General features: G+C 43.6%; 1 protein-coding gene across 1 annotated transcript in view; it reads right to left on the bottom strand.

The window, feature by feature from the left end:
• Positions 1–478: 478 nt before the first annotated feature.
• The window catches only part of swap70b (switching B cell complex subunit SWAP70b), a 25918-nt gene continuing 7967 nt past the window's right edge, over positions 479–18429 (bottom strand). Inside the window, exons 3-12 of the mRNA XM_068722913.1 lie at positions 14905–15078; positions 13343–13570; positions 11826–11972; positions 11598–11706; positions 10884–11065; positions 6347–6454; positions 5567–5733; positions 4427–4625; positions 3801–3897; positions 479–1747 (exon numbers count right to left, since the gene is read on the bottom strand). Of these exons, the coding sequence (XP_068579014.1) occupies positions 1629–1747; positions 3801–3897; positions 4427–4625; positions 5567–5733; positions 6347–6454; positions 10884–11065; positions 11598–11706; positions 11826–11972; positions 13343–13570; positions 14905–15078 (1530 nt within the window). The 3' untranslated portion in view covers positions 479–1628. The remainder of the gene's footprint in view (positions 1748–3800; positions 3898–4426; positions 4626–5566; positions 5734–6346; positions 6455–10883; positions 11066–11597; positions 11707–11825; positions 11973–13342; positions 13571–14904; positions 15079–18429) is intronic.

Below are 18429 nucleotides of genomic sequence, written 5' to 3'. Positions count from 1 at the left end.
AATACTTCCCAACGGTCCTAGTTTGATAATTAAAGGAGTTCATCTCAATGTTAACACCAGATCTAGAACTTTGCGTCTCTTATCAACCAGACGTTATAAAAACAGGATGACCATCCAGTAACACATTATTACAATTACAGTAAATATGTCTCTGTCATACATATCCAGACAGAAGACAGTGATCTGCTGTATTTTGGAAAAAAAATGGAAGGTCTAGACAGTGAAGTCATGGAAAGGAGTCACCATTCCTGTGGATCTATCGTGTCCCCAGAAGAGCCACAGTTAAAACTACCGATGTCTTCAGCCATCAACTTCTCTTAAACCGCTCGCTGTAGTTGTTTTTTTGCGGCACTCCGGCGCCCTCTGGTGAACGCGTGAGGTTAGTGCAGCTGGTGGGGTTTGTGACGCTTTTAAGTGTTTAGTCTGTGATCACCATTTAAAAAACAAAAAGACAACAAACAAACAGTGAATGCAGGAAGTTATTCAAGACGTGTTTTACTCCATAGTTCAGTCTTTCAGATTTTGACATTTATATATAAAAAGACGATATAGAAAGGTTGACTCACGACGGCGTCCAAGGCACCGGTTGGTTACAGCACAACAACACGGCACTGATGTTCAGTTAGCATTCCTGTTTGTGGGTGTTTTGGCCAAATGCCCTATTTGTGACAGTATTTACAAGCAGGAAATGTTTGAGAGGCCGTTGTTCAGACGGATAGAAGTCTAGGTCGGGACAAACGGGAGGAAATAAAACCCAGACGACGTTTAGTGAATCGTACAATGGAACACATTACGAGTCATCCTCAGATGTTACTGATGCTGCCTTCATGCTGCCTGACTTTAGTAAAGTATCATTGTTAATATATGTACAAAAAAAAAAATCCCTTGTATTTACATTTTCCTGTAGAAAATGTCCCCAACGTTTTGCCCGAAGAAGGATGCAGCCCCAGGAAAGAGAGGAGCTTCAGGAGGTCAACAGCAGCACGGAGGCTTTGACTCTGGTTAACAGTAGTGCATGTCACAAATCCACAGTCAGGACAACGTGATATCAGAAGGTAGTGGTGTGATAACCTGCACATCTTAAAAGTCAACAGGCCGTGTTCCTACAGGCGGTTCATTGTACTGTTATGTACTTGGTAAATGTGGGATTAATGCTTAACTTTTTGAGAAATTAATATTTCACACTACATAATGTACTTTATCCGTGGCGGTTGACGGATCGATGTTAAATCGCCCCGACTTTGCCCAGTGAGCTGTTTTTTTTACCTCGATAACATCTTTGAACACACGACCAGCGACTGACGTGGCGATTAATAACCGAGCTTTAATTATTATTCCAGCCGTTGTCTTGGTTATCATTTCTGCACTTGGTATTTTTTTTGTGTAAGATCCCTGCTAGAGTTAGTCAACTTTATCCTCATATTGAAATATGACTTTCTGCTCTGCTCCTTTTTACTCTAAAGGGATAAAGGTCATTGATTATTTAATGCCCCTTTATTATAAAATGCCTCGTGTTAGCCTGTTACATTTTGAATTTGGACTCCACTGAAACATACGGTTCATTCCAGTCTCCTTGTTTTCTCTCTGAGCTGTAGACACGTTTGAAAGGTTCAGGGCTAGCGGCGGCTCTACTGGGCCTGGGTCGTCTGGTTCTTCCTCTCCTGCCACTTCTTCTGCCTCAGACTGAGCTCTCCTTCGGAAAAGGCTGCGGGGCCCCAATTGGTGATCAGCTGCTGTCCCTTGGACCCTGGAAGGGAGACAAATCAAAGAGACTCTTCACAATACCGCTCCTCCTCCTGCACCAACTCCTCCTGCACCAACTCCTCCACCACCAACTCCTCCTGCACCAACTCCTCCTGCACCAACTCCTCCACCACCAACTCCTCCACCACCAACTCCTCCTGCACCAACTCCTCCACCACCAACTCCTCCACCACCAACTCCTCCTGCACCAACTCCTCCTGCACCAACTCCTCCACCACCAACACCTCCACCACCAACTCCTCCTGCACCAACTCCTCCACCACCAACTCCTCCTGCACCAACTCCTCCTGCACCAACTCCTCCACCACCAACTCCTTCACCACCAACTCCTCCTGCACCAACTCCTCCTGCATCAACTCCTCCTGCACCAACTCCTCCACCACCAACTCCTCCACCACCAACTCCTCCTGCACCAACTCCTCCACCACCAACTCCTCCACCACCAACTGCTCCTGCACCAACTCCTCCACCACCAACTCCTCCTGCACCAACTCCTCCTGCATCAACTCCTCCTGCACCAACTCCTCCACCACCAACTCCTCCTGCACCAACTCCTCCTGCATCAACTCCTCCTGCACCAACTCCTCCTGCACAAACTCCTCCACCACCAACTCCTCCTGCACCAACTCCTCCACCACCAACTTCTCCTGCACCAACTCCTCTTGCATCAACTCCTCCTGCATCAACTCCTCCTGCACCAACTCCTCCTGCACCAACTCCTCCACCACCAACTCCTCCTGCACCAACTCCTCCACCACCAACTCCTCCTGCACAAACTCCTCCACCACCAACTCCTCCACCACCAACTCCTCCTGCACCAACCTGCTAGTGTTGACAGGCAGGCTTGGGGATTAACGGATTTCATTGGCGTCACGTAAAGATATAGAGACCAATGCATTTAGTAAAGATGGGGAGATTACAATTTTAAAATACAAAAAATGCTTTCGTTGGACGGAAACCTTCTTTTGTGTGTGAATCAGAAAAGAGGAATAACGTCACAGAACAGTGCCAGTTATCGTAAAGCTTCATCCGGTTCATCAAGATTCTCTCTCTGACTGTCAGGAGTGTCAAAAATAAGCGAATCGCTTCGAAACATAATTCAGGACAAACCGTGAATTTAGCACGTCGGCTCGTTTCCTTTATACTGGTGCCGCTGCTGCTCCAGGTTCAGATGTTGGTTGGTTTCTCTTTATTTGCATATTTAGTATCGCGGTGATGAGAAGTAATCGTGTTACTGATTACTTTTTTCTTTTTTACAGTAATTGTATTGGAACACATTTTTTAAATCAGATGACCTGTGAACTGTGTGCAGCTACTCAACCTTCTCTCTCCAAAAAGAATACGTGGACCAATATTATATTAATATCTATTAAAGTCACCGGTTTACTTTGTAGTAAACAACATTGTTAAATATGAAGCCTCCAGCCAGAGATATCTGTGGAATCTAGATATCTCATTCTTGTGTTTTCTCCCTCGAGCCGTTTCACTTTTTTGTTTGGGTGTAAGTGAGCCGACCGTCCAACGGTTGGCTGAGAGCGTCTCCGGCTTAACCGGAGCCAAGCTGTTCCTCCTCGACCGAGTCAACTAATGAACTCTGCTGGGAAATTAGTGAGACCGAGACGCTGTCACATTTATTCATGGCGGGAGTTTGTAGCTTTAGAGAGAATTAATTCAAGCAGATACAAAAAAAAAAAAAAAAAAGACCTTTTAATAGGAACACCTTTTAGCACTAATGGTGCTAAAGCAGGGGTCTTCAACGTTTTTCAGGCCTTTTTGAGGGGCTTTAATTTTGAAATGCTACATCAGAATGTCCTGTTTTTTTCTGAGTGACACCTTGAGGTGGTCTGCTATCAAGCTGAAGTGAAATGATGATGTAACTATGCACCGTTTCCTCTAACATCTAATCAGAAATTGGACAAATTGTCTCATGAATGTGATTTGAAGTTGGCTCGTGAATGAGATTTTCAAGGGCTTTTATTGTGAAATGCTCCATCAGAACGTGGTCAGAGTGTTGTTGTTGTTGTTGTTGTTGTTACCTGGTTGAATCAGCCGTAGCATGCCCTCGTGTTCAGCCACCTTGTGCTTCCAGGTCTTGGTGTTGTTGGTTGCGTCTTCCAGCTTCTTCATCACCGTCTGTCCACACAAGAGAACACAGAGACAAGCTATTAACGGGTAACAAGCGTTGGAAAGCTCATTTCTGATTCAAATAGAGCTTTTTCAACTACAAATGTAATACTTATGAAGCTTCTGTTTTGATTTACCATCATGTCTAAATAGCTGCCTTCCACCCAGCAGTCACACAGTGACACCGTGTGGTAAAGAAAGGTACTAGTCTACGGAGAACTGAAGTCTCTTTTTATGTAAACGTAGACGGATATAAAGTCAAAATGTCATATTAAGTTCTTAATTACTGCAAAAACACTTAATCCTTAATATGGCAGAGGTGGGGAGTTTCTCTGTGTGTGCTAGAATGACTTCATGCTATTGTTTTCTGTATTAATTAGTGCTTTTTAAATAATAATGGAAGAACCATGCACTAGAAGTCACGCACAGCCGCCTCCTCCTGAGCCATACTGTGACAGTTTTACTGTAAATTGATTTGTAAAACAACCGCATTGCTCTTGTGGCCCTGCTGGTCCCTACACCTCCACAGTCAGCTGACCTGGTACTGCTCCAGCGCCCCCTGCCTCTCCTGCTCCAGCTGCTCCAGCTGTTTCATGGCCGCCTGCAGGGCGCTCTCCTTGGCCAGACGCTCCTTCTCCAGCTCCTGTTTCTCGGCCTCCGTCTCTGAGATGGCGCGCTGCTGCCGCAGGTGGAACTCCTCCAGCTCGAGCCTCTTGGTGGCCTCCTCCTCCAGCAACCTGCTCCACACAGACGCGGGTCAGCACAATAGTCCTGTACGGCGGATTCTCGTTCCCAGGCTTCATTACAGCGTCACGTTAAAAGAACAACACAATGTGTGTGACGAGGCGTTCAGTGACCCACGTAGGTTCACTTCCCTCCTCCTTAAAGTGTGTCAGCAGGTGGTGCTATAGTGCAATTATGGACTTTTTTTAAGATTGTGGTCAAAAGAGTTCACTTCTAGATGAATGTTTTGTATTCTGAATTGAACACACTTCATATAGAAAGCCAGCCAGAGGTTTAAATAACCAAACTGTAACGCCGTTGGGGTTTACTTTGACGTCAGAAAGAGGCCAAAACATCCATTAATCGAACATAAGAAGTGACTCGTAGCGCACAGGAACTACAGCGGTGCTGCTGACAAACGGTAGAAAAGAAATGCTTCTTGTCTAAAATCAGCCCTTTGCTTCCTCAAAACCTAAAAAACAAAAAAAAAACAAAAAAACCCTTGTTATGGTACGAAGTGTGGAAGAAAGCATCCAGTTAAATGGCTCATGTTATCAGGTCGCTGTCATTTTAACACGGTGGTTTGATTTAATAAAGGACCCTCGAGCAGCACAGCGGTCAAAGGTGAGGTGTTAAAGTGAACGTCAGCAGAGAGGGGGAAGTAGGAGCTGAACGGCGGTTCACTATCAGCCGGCCGGCCGGTCGGTCTGTACATGTAGTTCAGGCGGGTTATGATGCTGAACCAGCAGCAGGTGGTGGAGATGCTGTGATGAACTTCATTCAATATTTTCACAGCTTTTTGTATTCGGCTTCGACAATGCTGAACACAAAGAAGCTGCAGGTTAACTGAAGTGTTGAAGTGGAGTTGATGTGATGCGTTTCTCTCTCTCTCTCTCTCTCTCTCTCTCTCTCTCTCTCTCTCTCTCTCTCTCTCTCTCTCTCTGTGTCGACTGACCGTGCCTGCAGCCTGCGGACGGCCTCCTCGTCCTGTCTGGCGCGCTTCTCGTCCTCCAGAGCGTCCTCCAGCTGGCGGTACATGTCCTCCAGCTCTCGGACCCGCTGCAGGTACTGCTCCAGCTCCGTGGACTTCTGGGCCACCTGCTCCTCCATCTTCATCCGTACCTGTTGAAGTGGGAAACACACGGAGACACGCTTTATCTAAAAAGATCAAATATCAGCTATTTATGAAGTTGTCTTGAGAGGAGAACATCAGGTTTTCAAAGACTCACAGCCGACCCTTAGCTGGATTTAACAGGTAGTTTATGTGTTCTATGCTAACTCTTTAGCATTGTGCTAGTTTGTCTGTATGTACAGATGTGTGCAGTGGACACAAATGTGTTGAGGACTCGGTTGCATTGTAATGTTTTCACACTCGAGTCCTTTCATGAAAAAACCAAAGAGCCACTGGTGGAAGATAACCATCTACTGGAGCGTCACGTCCACACTGAGCATGTCCAGATGTTATCATCAGAGGCAGTGAGGACGTCTTTTTGGTGCTTACATTTACCAAACGTCTACTGTCTCAGCATCGCTCTGCTCTAAAGCGTCTGAACTTTAAGTCTATTTCAAGTTGTTCTCCCGACTATCTTTTTCCCATTTCATTCACTCTGACACTCTGTAGATGAATCTTCAATTTAAAATGTTTTACTTCTAGAAACCCTTCAGCACACAGAGAAAGAGGAAGCTGTATTTCGGCTGCTCTCGCTGCACCACATGTTCTGACGTAACGACGTACCATTTTCTCTCTCTCCAGGTCCATCTGGTAGCGGTCCTGGAGTTCAGTCTGGGTCTGAAGACGCCTTTGTTCTTCTTCTGCTGCGTTAGTCGCCGCCTCCTCCAGAGCCTGGCCCAAAGAACAACAAAAGGTCAGATATTCAGAGGAGATGAAAGCACCTTTTATTTTACTTAAACACGTTTTCACCCTTAGATTCATGTGAGATACGGAGAAATAAAGCAGGTTAAACTTCTCAACTGATGCTAGAGGGAGTTTAGATGGAGAGAGAATCACACTTTACTAATCTCTTTGTTTGAGTTTAAAGGCCAAGAAGCAAGCTGTGGCTTACAGACGTTACATGTAAATAGTTATTTAAATCTAACACTTTTATTTAATGAAGAAAGCTGAGAGTGAACATAGTGCCCACTGCTAAAACATCTCCTTCAAAAGAAATGCAGATTTAAAACGAAAACACTGAAATTCAAAATGTGAACTAAAACTAAAATAGTTTAATGTGATGAATCACTTTGTCTTTTAGCTCTGGAAACATCAAACCTGCATCCTATAAACGACAAAACGACCAACGCAGGTTGATCTCAGCTCAAGAAGCTGACGACGGATCGTAATCAGCTGTTGTGAATTTGTGTCGAGATAAAAAAACGACGATGAAAGGATTTTTGTCGAGTCGAAAAACTCCGCTTCTCCTTATTCCTTTGAGGAGATCCAGGAGATCAACTCCTTTATGCTTTAACCTGCAAAGACGACGTCGACTGATTATTGGTATGCACCCCCAAAAAAAGGTGATGTTTAAATATTGCCGTTACAGTCGGAAGCAGACGACGCTGTGCCTTTACGATGGAGAAGTACATTATGCTGTTTGACCGCCGGGGGGGGGGGGGGGGGGGGGGGAGTTCAACTGACCCGTCAACATCACACACAAGTGTGAAAACGTGTTCAACGGACAAAAAGGAGCAGATGAACCTCACCGGAGGACTAAAAGGAGATTAGTGAGGCGAGGAATCCTCAGCATCTTTGAGCTGGAGGGCAGATTACACCGCTCTTAGTTTACTAGATTAAACTTAAAGTACACACTTCAGTACTGCTTCTTCAAGCTGTTCATCTGTGTACACATGACTCGTGTTCTATATATTTTAAATAGTAAAGCGTGAACTCAGTTTCTCTTCTTTTAGTCGTCCTATTTCTGGGAGTTTTGTGTTTGGTTGTTTTTTTTCTTCCGTCTTTTGTCATTTTAAAAAACAAACTTTTTTAAAGTTGCGGTGAAAAAGGTTTTAGCAGAACTTCGTGGTCTCCGAGTGTGTTTTCAGTTAAACATCACTTCTATTTCACTGCTTTGTTTTTACAGAAGTTAAGACAACGCGTCTCCTTTGTTTGGTACATTAACGCAGATGCAGCGGGGGGGGGGGGGGTTAATCATTAAGTTAAGCTTTACGGGTGGTTGAGCTGTAACCTCATGCTGACTGGTGTGTGTGTGTGTGTGTGTGTGTGTGTGTGTGTGTGTGTGTGTGTGTGTGTGTGTGTGTGTGTGTGTGTGTGTCACCCAACTGTGAACCTCACACAGTCTACTATATATAGCAGCAGAGTGTGAGAGCCAGGCTGCCTATTGTGTGTGTGTGTGTGTGTGTGTGTGTGTGTGTGTGTGTGTGTGTGTGTGTGTGTGTGTGTGTTCATTGTGCGTTCATGCAAACATCTATGTGAGACAGAACTTTCACCTCAATGGCAGATTGTTGTGCATTCATTAGAGAGCAGTGTGACAACAAAGACAAACTGTATGTTACACAACTGCCATGGGAACCAGTCGCTGCACTTTAAACAATTACCGCAATTGTGTTGTTGTAGTTCAGTTCACGCTTCATTCAAATCTTAGATCTCAGGCTCCCTCTGATGCAGATTAAATATGTGTGAAAAGGAAAATCACTCAAGGACAGAACAACAAAGCAATACGCAGCAATAACAAAACAACGTCGAGCAAGATTTGACTCATTCTTACTCTCCAGTATTTCTTAGATTAGATATGCCAGCTGTGAAAACAACAGTGGAAACACTGTAAGTCCAGGGGGCCAGATGTGTAAATGATGCTCTCTCACACACACACACACACACACACACACACACACACACACACACACACACACACACACACATTTCCCCACTCATCAACCGTTATTTATAAAAGCAGAACATGCAGCGGGAGAGTGCACACGTGAGGCACAACCTCAGAGCAGCACACGAGTGATGAGGATGTAAATAATGTATCCGACATCTAGAAACGAACGACTGAGTTTATACACGTCAGCGATGGTTCAGAGGAACGTGTGATGAATTATTAATAGTAATGGTGCTGTAAATAATCACGTGTGGCAAACCTGAGCTTCCTCTTTGTTCTTTTTAATGACCGGTCTGAGGACTGCAGTAGAAGTGTCGATGAGGAAAGGAGTCATGAAGGACATCCGTGTCTTTTGTAGGACGTAAATCAGGTTCGTGTTTGTAGCACGCCTCACAATTATCGATGTTTTATAATAAAAGAAACCGGAAACCACTGCGTACGTCCATATTGTAACTACGGTGGTCAAAATGTCAAATGTTTTGATCCATGCGGTCAGAGAGGCGTTGATGTGAGGTTTTAGTTTGCCGTGGTGTTGAACAGGAACGCATTAATTAAGTCACATTGAACAAACGTGAGTCCAGTGCAACACCGTCACCACTGAGGGTCAACAAACATTAGCATCTTCCTAAATGTTGAACTTGCAAGTTGAAATTGCATTAAAGTGTGTAGGTGTGGATAATAAAAGGGAGGAATTCAACCAAAACCAAAAAACACTCTGCTCTTTAAACCTTTATTAGTTAGTTTCAATCCTAAGTTCCTTTTTAACCATCACACAAAAAGTGTGCTCTCATGTCCTTAGAGGACAAACATGTCTGGGTCAATAAAACTACACGTCTTCCTTGTTATCGTTGTGTATTTGAACCGATAAATGTCCCCGGTGAGGCTCACAGGGTTAACAGGAAGCAGCCACTAGTGAATCCACATAATCACAACCGGTCAGACAACGGCGTGATCAGAGTGTGAATCAGGTTTAGGGAGATCTACTGGAAAAACATGTTGACTGGAGACTAACGCGTTGCTCCGCCTCCTTCCTGGTTCACCACACATTCCTCTGTTTGCAGCCCGGTGACTATTCATCAGAAGACGCTGATCTATTATTGGTATTCATGAGCTGCGGCTGAGGTCTTAGGTGACCTACTATAGTGTGTGTGTGTGTGTGTGTGTGTGTGTGTGTGTGTGTGTGTGTGTGTACAGAAAATACACATCACTCTTAGCTTGTTGTTTTAAAGGTGTGACCGCCGGAGGGATGTCGTTGAATCAGCTTCGAGGCTTTCGTTGTGATGACATCAGCAGTACTCATTGTAACTGCAGCGATGATGAGAATACTGATTAATATAACTATATATAGATATCTATATATAGATATCTATATATAGATATCTATATATAGATATCTATATATATATCTATATCTATATATAGATAGTATATTTCCTTCTATTAAAACATATCTTCTTCCTCTGAATCCAGAATTAAGGAGCTCAGTGGAAGCAAAGGAATTCGTACGTGACATGATACAGTAAATGTAATATATAATATAATGTTTATTATTCTGAAATGGGACATTCTACATGATGAGTAATTTTACTTTTGGTACTTTTAAGAGTATTTTGATGCTAATACTTTTGTATTTCAGCGAGATCTTTAATGCAGGACTTTTACTTGTAACGGAGTACTTTTTACACTGTAGTATTGCTCATTGTACTGACTGAGAGCAGACAGGAACTCCTCCTCGTAGTCTGAGGTTCTTCACCTCGTGTCGAGAAACAGCTGAGTCATCTATTAAAACCAGCGCGCGTGTCTTAAATACACACACGGACTGAAACACAAAGAACAACACGTCTTCCTCCTCCTCCTGCAGGTCACTTCAACCTTTAACCGCTCGTCCGTGTTGTGCGCTCTGAGTACAGTAATTATCTTTTCTTATCTTACAGGTGTAGACGTTCCCTCGGGAAGGGGGGGGGGATCCCTCAAACTTAATTTAAAAACACATTCCAGTGACTTCCTGGACCGCACTTTCCTTTTTATTTTTGTCTGTTGGAGACATCTGTAGATAACGCCGATAGGTGTAACCACTGTGCTTCTGAAACACCAGGATACCGTTCACAGTGACCAGTTTACATGTTTGTCATGTTTTACGAGGTTCTTATCTTTGAATATTTGTTTTGGCCTGAATCTGAGTCTCTTACATCAGTGGTTTTCTTTTGTATAAAACATATTTTACATTTAAATTTAGATTGAAGCTGAAGCTCATTTTACATTTTGTTTTTTACCCCGTCATGTGATCAGGGATCCCTCCTGCCACTTCCACGCTGAGCTATGTTTACTTCAGGATACTACAAACGGGAACTGATCTCACAGCAGACGTTTCCTGAGCAGACGGGACATTTAACGTGTGTGTGTGTGTGTGTTGTTGTTTTTCTCTCTCCTCACCTTCCTCATGTTCTCCAGTTCCAGCTGTTTCGCCTCATTGGCTAACTGCAGCTCGTTCATCCTCAGCTCCAGCTCCTCCTGCTCGGCCTGCTGCTTCAGACGGAGCTCCCGCCGCTTCTGCCGAGCCTCGCGGTGCGGCGCCGGCCGGCCCTGACGCAGCAGACCCACGCAGGTCTGAATGGCTGAGGGGGAGAGAAAACAAACAATCCTGTCTGTAAGTGTATGTTCAGAAAGGTAGAACTTCTAAAAACAAGTCCAGATAAACAGTGAAGAGGTGTGACGCTTTGGATTAATAACGGGATGAAATATGAGACAGTCAACATCAATATCCTTCGTATTAGAGCCGAAACCATCAGTCGATTAATAGACTAGTGAGTAGGCGTCAAAGTAAGAGTTTATTCAATTAGTTAATGAGTGAAAAAGGAAACTGGAGAGATTCAGAAATCAATATTCCTAGACTGTACCGTCTGATTTATGCTCCTGTTATTACAGACTTTGATTTATTTCAAAGTTTGTCCTGAAAACGCTTCCTTTTTCTTTAATTATTTTTTTATACTGTATTTATATCGGTGAATGTACATTAATATCATTTAAAAAATATTTCACATAAATAAATGAGGTGTGGAAAGAACAAACTGTGTGTATAATCGTCTTTGGCTCCACAGAAATATTAAAAGCATGATAAGTAATGAGAGGAATGAAGTCGCTACTCACCCAGAATCCACTCGTGTTTCCTCTTCTTGTCCGACGCGCTGATTTCAAAGCTCTTGTGTGACGACTTGATGAGGAAGAGACACTTCTTTCCCTCTTTATCTGGAAGAGCCTGCAGGGAAACAACAACGCATGAGCACATAAAAACCACAGGAATCAGGAAAGTGTTTTCGTGCTCTCATATGGCGAGCAGGCCGAGAGAGTTTTCGGTAAAAAGCTGCAGCTCCTTGCCTCCGCGCTGCAGTTTCCGTCCAGCAAAATGTCTCCTTTCTGATCTGCCAGGTCCTCGCCGACGTAGTAAGTGATGCAGTTTGGCTTCAGCACGAACCAGCGCTCCGTCCAGTTCTTCCTCTTGTGACCTTTCTTCATCATGTAGCCCTGCAGAGAGACGGAGAGAGAGAGAGACAGAGAGAGAGAGAGAGAGGGGGAAAGGACAGAGAGAGAGAGAGAGAGAGAGGGGGAAAGGACAGTGAGAGAGAGAGAGAGAGAGAGAGAGAGAGAGAGAGAGAGAGAGAGAGAGAGAGAGGGGGGAAAGGACAGAGAGAGAGAGAGAGAGAGAGAGAGAGAGAGAGAGAGAGAGAGAGAGAGAGAGAGAGAGAGAGATAGATATTATCTATGCTCTCTTCAAAGCCACCGGACTCCACTGACAAAAACTACACAGGAGTCGCCGGAATCAGTTAACTAACTTTTGTTATTGCGTAACTTCGGTGAATCCAACCTAAACCTTTTGAAGGACTACGACTGAAGGGTAGAAGAGCCTAAAAAACAGAGATCCTGCAAAAAAACGTTGGATGCAGAAGGATGCGTGTGTGTGTGTGTGTGTGTGTGTGTGTGTGTGTGTGTGTGTGTGTGTGTGTGTGTGTGTGTGTGTGTGTGTGTGTGTGCCGACATCCATCCACTGTCTGTGACACACTGGATTATCTGTAGTCAAGCTGTCCTGAACCTCTGTGCTCTTCCTTTCGCTCACTTTGACGCAGAGGGAACGTTCTCTTCGTCCTTTGTGTTTGTTCGTCTCTATATGACCACAGTAACACATTCACTGCAGTCTTTCACACGAATGTCCACAGACCTGCCACACATGCCACCGCAAACTCTTAGTTCCTTATTTCATATATTCTACGTTTTTGCAAAGCGCAGTTTTAGCTCTGATTTCTTCTGATTCGTCTAGATGCTTTATGAGACCCTCATTTTTATGTAATTTGCAGCTTTTTGCATATTTTCTTTCTGTGTATTAAGTCATTTTTGTTTTAACGGGCACTCTTACAACATATGTAAACTTCTCAGCTGATGTGATGTGTTGCTTCTTCTTGCCTTTAGCCAGTTCCCAGCGCTGTTTAATGACACAACTACGTCAACAAGCAGCGCAACTGCTGCGGCGATGTAGCTGGTTACACAGTAGACGATGTGTCATATATATCAGACGTGTTTCATGTCAGTCTGTATTCTTTATGGTCAACAAATCCCATGAAAACCCCCAAAACTAACTTCCCTCGTCTCTCAGCCCAGAGCTCGTTGGTTCCTACTGAAGACAAACCTTTAAAAACGGGAAACAAACGCAGTTTCGTTGAAAGCAAACAGAATAAATCATTCCTAAAACAGCTGGGCTCTGTGGTTTTTACCAGACGTTACTCAAACGGGAGTGAATAGTACATTCGATGGGGAACTACTTTCTTCGGTGGATAAACAAACGCCCAGCCAAGGACCAGTCATTGGGCCGTGCGCTGCCTCTGTGCAGGTGTGCCGCCCACCTGTTTGAGCACGTCCATGATGAGCTCCTGGTAGACCTCGTTGACGCCCATGGAGAGCGCCTGGCGGTCGACGCCCTTGCTGAAGTGACCCGACCCCACCAGGGTGATGAGCTCCCAGGCGTTCAGGCTCTGCTGCTTCGAGTTCAGCTGCAGCTTGTAGTCCTCGAAGCGCTCCTCCACCCAGCTGCCCCCCATCGCCTCCGTCAGCTTACGCAGGAAGTACTCAATCTGCGAGCGGAGGCAAATCACTACGTTAGTGCGCACACACACACACACACACACACACACACACACACACTTTATTAAAGCGGTTCATTGATATTGAAGACGACTGTCCCCGTCCTGTGTTTTCCCCACTAGTCATTTCTCCGCAGGGCCGGTTGGAGCACATAAATCTACATTTCTTCCTGTGATTCAGCTCCGATGTTTGTTGTACCCAACAATAAATCCTCCAGCGTTCGCAAAAGAACAGGAAGCTGGAAACTTCCTTTTCTGCTCTTGAGCAACAGGCGTTTTCTAACAGTGTAACTGAAGTCCAGCTCCCAGTCGGTGTCTGTAGTCGAGCTGTGAGTGGAAGTTAACACTGACAGACTGTGGCTAATTTGATTCTACTTAGGACAGTTACCTTAATAACTTCCCCCATTTAGGACAAAGTGCTTTTCCAATATAACAACCAAGTAGTCTGTTACTGTTGACATTAGATGGTATAATTAAGTTTGATTATTAGACAGAACTCTGAAAGTTCAGACGTTACTTCCCAGTTGATAGTGGATGAATTAGGACCATTAAATGTGGACCTGAAATCAGCTTTCCTGAAAAACCCAGTTTCAAGATCAGAATTGTTTTTAAATTGTACAATTCTTGAGTTTGGATGAAACGTATTCCGGTGTTTCGAGCAGAGAACAAACTGCAACCTTCAGTAATGGTAGCTTTAAAAGCGAGACTTCATGTCCAGCTACGTTTACATCACATGTTCTCCCGGTCGTTTACTTTACTATTTAAAATCAAACATTACCAAATGTACAAATCAGGAAACTCTTAACAGCAGACTGCGTTTAGTTTCTGCAAATGTATTGAATTAACACTAATGCATTGAGCTGTATGGCATAAACCAAGAAAAAGGTAACGGGAATGTTTTTATATTTTACTGTTAAAGCTGGAGGTTGAGATTCTGCAGCACGATCTCACTGACTTCAAGGCCTGAATCCTGTTGGGAAACCTGCTGGTTTTAAATGTGTCACCAACGGGTTTATTAGACACAAAGTATCAGGGATGGAGGAAGTACTCAGATCCTTTACTTTAAGTCAAAGTACTAATACCACACTGTAAGAATACTCCTGAAAGTCCTGCATTGAGAAAAATAAGTAGAAGTATATAAAGTGGAAATGAGGAAAACATACTTAAAGCTTTAAAGTTGATTTTTAAATTAAATAATTAAAAGAAAAAGCAGCAAATCATCCCATTTGTAACCATAAACGTTCTGTCATGTTTGCACTAAAAAGTACTTCAGTACTTGAGTAAACTGTATTCTGACACCACCGTGTCTCAGTGGAGCGCCTCACCTCCTCGGTGACGATGGCCAGCGGGTATCGGTCCTCGGACAGGAAGTTGAAGATGCACCAGATCTTGAAGGCGTCGTTGTTGGAGATCAGCAGCTGGCTCTGATCCAGATTCTTCCTGTTGCTCAACGTCCAGCACATTTTGTTGAAGTCCCGAAGGTCAAAGTTACCCGTCACCTGAACGACAACAACAACAACGACAACGACGACGACAACAACAGCTCTGGTGAGTCAGATGGTTTTCCTAGAAGGCAGATTAAGTTTGTGACGAGCTGCCGACGCTTCATCAGTGAAACGTGTTGCTCAGTAGTTTGAATGTTGAAAGTGAAGCTCACGACTTTCATGCTTCTAGAAAATGTAGGAAATTTAATTAGATTCATTTCCACTTTCTAATGAGTCACTTTTATGAAGGGTTTACAAGTTGCCAGGTTGTGAAAAATCCCCCCGACTGATTGAACTGTATCACCACTTTCTTTTCTGGAAAATGGCTTCAAATGATCTGAACCAAAATCCTTCTATTGATTATTTATATAAGTTAGTGATATAATAATAACAAATGTATAATAATTGTATCATTTCCAAAATAGAAGGGATTTTTCACAACTGTATTCCAATGTTTATTTTAAACCCTGACTAAAGGAAAGTAAGACAAGATAGAAACAGGTGCTAAATAGATTTTATAAAACAGTAGAAACCCAATAAACACACTTTTATATTTATATATGTTGACGGTACATTTTTCCCTCCCACATTGATGACATGAATTCTGTCGATGCAAAGCCGTCAGAACAAATGTGAAACGATCCTCTTTCAGAAAAAGGGTTTAAATGTCATAGAGATCAAATTCCAGAGCGAAACTGGAGGAGGAAGAAAACGGTGCAACGGTTGCTTTGGAGGAGAAATGTTCTCCTCGAGCCGGAGAACAGGAGCGTCTCCATAGAGACTCCTGGCAGCGCGGAGCAGTCGTGTGGATGAGAAGCACATCGCGTTCGGTTGGCGGTCGTCCCGTCAAACGAGCCACCAGCAAAAAAACAACAACAACAAAAGAGCTCCCAACGCTCCACAGCTCCACCCATCTGAAGCTGAACTCACCAAGCGTCACACTGTAAAAACACACGGCGGTCGTAACCATGGTGGTTCGAGCAGAACCTGGTTTCATTACTCTACATGTTCTACTCCTCCACACGCGCACGGACACATTATAATAACTTAATAATATGTTATGTAATAAACAGTTCAAACAGATGAGTCTGTAAGTATGAGGGCAGCAATAACATCAGTCAGTGATAAATCTAATTTGAAGCTAAGAAGGTATTCTAAATATCAGGAGTGCACTATTATTATTATTATTATTATAATTATTATTATTAATCTTGTTGTTGTTTTTATTTCTACTACGTAAACATTGAATTAAAAGGTCTTTTCAATGAATTTCTAACTCGTATCAAGTGAAATCTTGAATCAAGGAAAACAGAAATGTGTGAAAATGAGACAGATCTCACTTCATAACTAAACATATTTTCAGTTTATATTACATATATGTCTCCATGAAGCATGTTGTTGAGTTTGGGTGATGAGCACACTCAAGGTAATGTAGTCGTTTTCTAAAAACCTTAAAGCTCTAATGTTGATCCTATGAAGTAAAACTCACGAGTCAGAACTCGATGTTTTGATTATCCTGATATTTATATGGTGTTTATAGTGCGTTAGGCTTATCGTAATGCGTCTTTTATGGATCATAAACGAACAGACGACTGCGTCAGTGGGTCACTGTTCCCTGTGAGAGCAGAGAGACGTTCAGCTCGAGTGAACAAGCTGCAGTTGGAGTGAACTTTTCTAAAGCTGCACAGGATCTGATGTAACTCTCTATTGTGTTAGTGTTAGAGTGAGCGCCTGTGTGGAAACCTGGGGAGGCTTTTTAAAAGGGATTCTCCACCCAGAACTCTGTGAAACGACTCATCCTGTAGGCTGCGATGTTACTAATCCTTTTCCCTAAAGAGAAGGGCCTCGCACCAGACTTCAGTCATAAAAATGAGGATTTTAAGACACTCTGAAAGCACAATGAGCAGGATCTGTCGGTTGTTTGTAAACGCAAACGTTCAAAGTTGGCCCCGCCTCCTCGGCTCAACAAGAGTTTCGGTGCTCGTAACCTCAGATTCACTCTTTGTCCGCCCGGTGCTTCGCCTCGCTATATATACACAGTTGTGGTCAAAAGTTTACATACACTTGTAAAGAACATAATGTCATGGCTCTCTTGAGTTTCCAGTTATTTCTACAACTCATTCATGAAGTTAGTTTGGTTCTTTCATGACTTTATTATGGGTTAACAGAAAAAGTGACAAAATCTGCTGGGTCAAAAATATACATACAGCAACATGAATTAGCAATTTTGGTGACTTAGAAAGTTGTGTCAATGAAATGAGCTTCATAGCATGGCCTCTTAACTTCTTGTGAGTGATTATGAGTGACTACAGCTGGTGACTTCTCTGAGGCCATTTAAATAGGGCTCATTGGATACAAACGGCCACAAACGCTACAATGGGAAAGTCAAAGGAGCTCAGCATGGATCTGAAAAAGCAAATCATTGACTTGAACAAGTCAGGAAAGTCCCTTGGAGCCATTTCAAAGCAGCTGCAGGTCCCAAGAGCAACAGTGCAAACAATTGTTTGTAAGTATAAAGTGCATGGCACTGTTTTGTCACTGCCACGATCAGGAAGAAAACGCAAGCTATCACCTGCTGCTGAGAGAAAATTGGTCAGGAGGGTGAAGAGTCAACCGAGAACCACCAAAAAGCAGATCTGCCAAGAATTAGAAGCTGCTGGAACACAGGTGTCAGTGTCCACAGTCAAGCGTGTTTTGCATCTCCATGGACTGAGAGGCTGCCGTGCAAGAAGGAAGCCCTTGCTCCAAAAGCGGCACCTTAAGGCTCGACTGAAGTTTGCTGCTGATCACGTGGACAAAGATAAGACCTTCTGAAGGAAAGTTCTGTGGTCAGACGAAACAAAAATCGAGCTGTTTGGCCACAATGCCCAGCAATATGTTTGGAGGAGAAAAGGTGAGGCCTTTAACCCCAAGAACACCATGCCTACCGTCAAGCACGGTGGTGGTAGTATTATGCTGTGGGGCTGTTTTGCTGCCAATGGAACTGGTGCTTTACAGAGAGTAAATGGGATAATGAAGAAGGAGGATTACCTTCAAATTCTTCAAGATAACCTAAAATCATCAGCCCGAAGGTTGGGTCTTGGCGCAGTTGGGTGTTCCAACAGGACAATGACCCCAAACACACATCAAAAGTGGTAATGGAATGGCTAAGTCAGGCTAGAATTAGGGTTTTAGAATGGCCTTCCCAAAGTCCTGACTTAAAATCCCATTGAGAACATGTGGACAATGCTGAAGAAACCAGTCCATGTCAGAAAGCCATCAAATTTAACTGAACTGCACCAATTCTGTCAAGAGGAGTGGTCAAAGATTCAACGAGAAGCTTGCCAGAAGCTTGTGGATGGCTACCAAAAGCGCCTAATTGAAGTG

Source organism: Cebidichthys violaceus, unplaced genomic scaffold (assembly GCF_023349555.1).
Source record: "Cebidichthys violaceus isolate CVI_PGR_0920_01 unplaced genomic scaffold, fCebVio1.0.p SCAF_3, whole genome shotgun sequence".
Lineage (NCBI taxonomy): Eukaryota > Metazoa > Chordata > Actinopteri > Perciformes > Stichaeidae > Cebidichthys > Cebidichthys violaceus.
The sequence above is the reverse complement of the archived record's forward strand: the minus strand, read 5'-3'. Positions and strand labels throughout refer to the sequence as shown.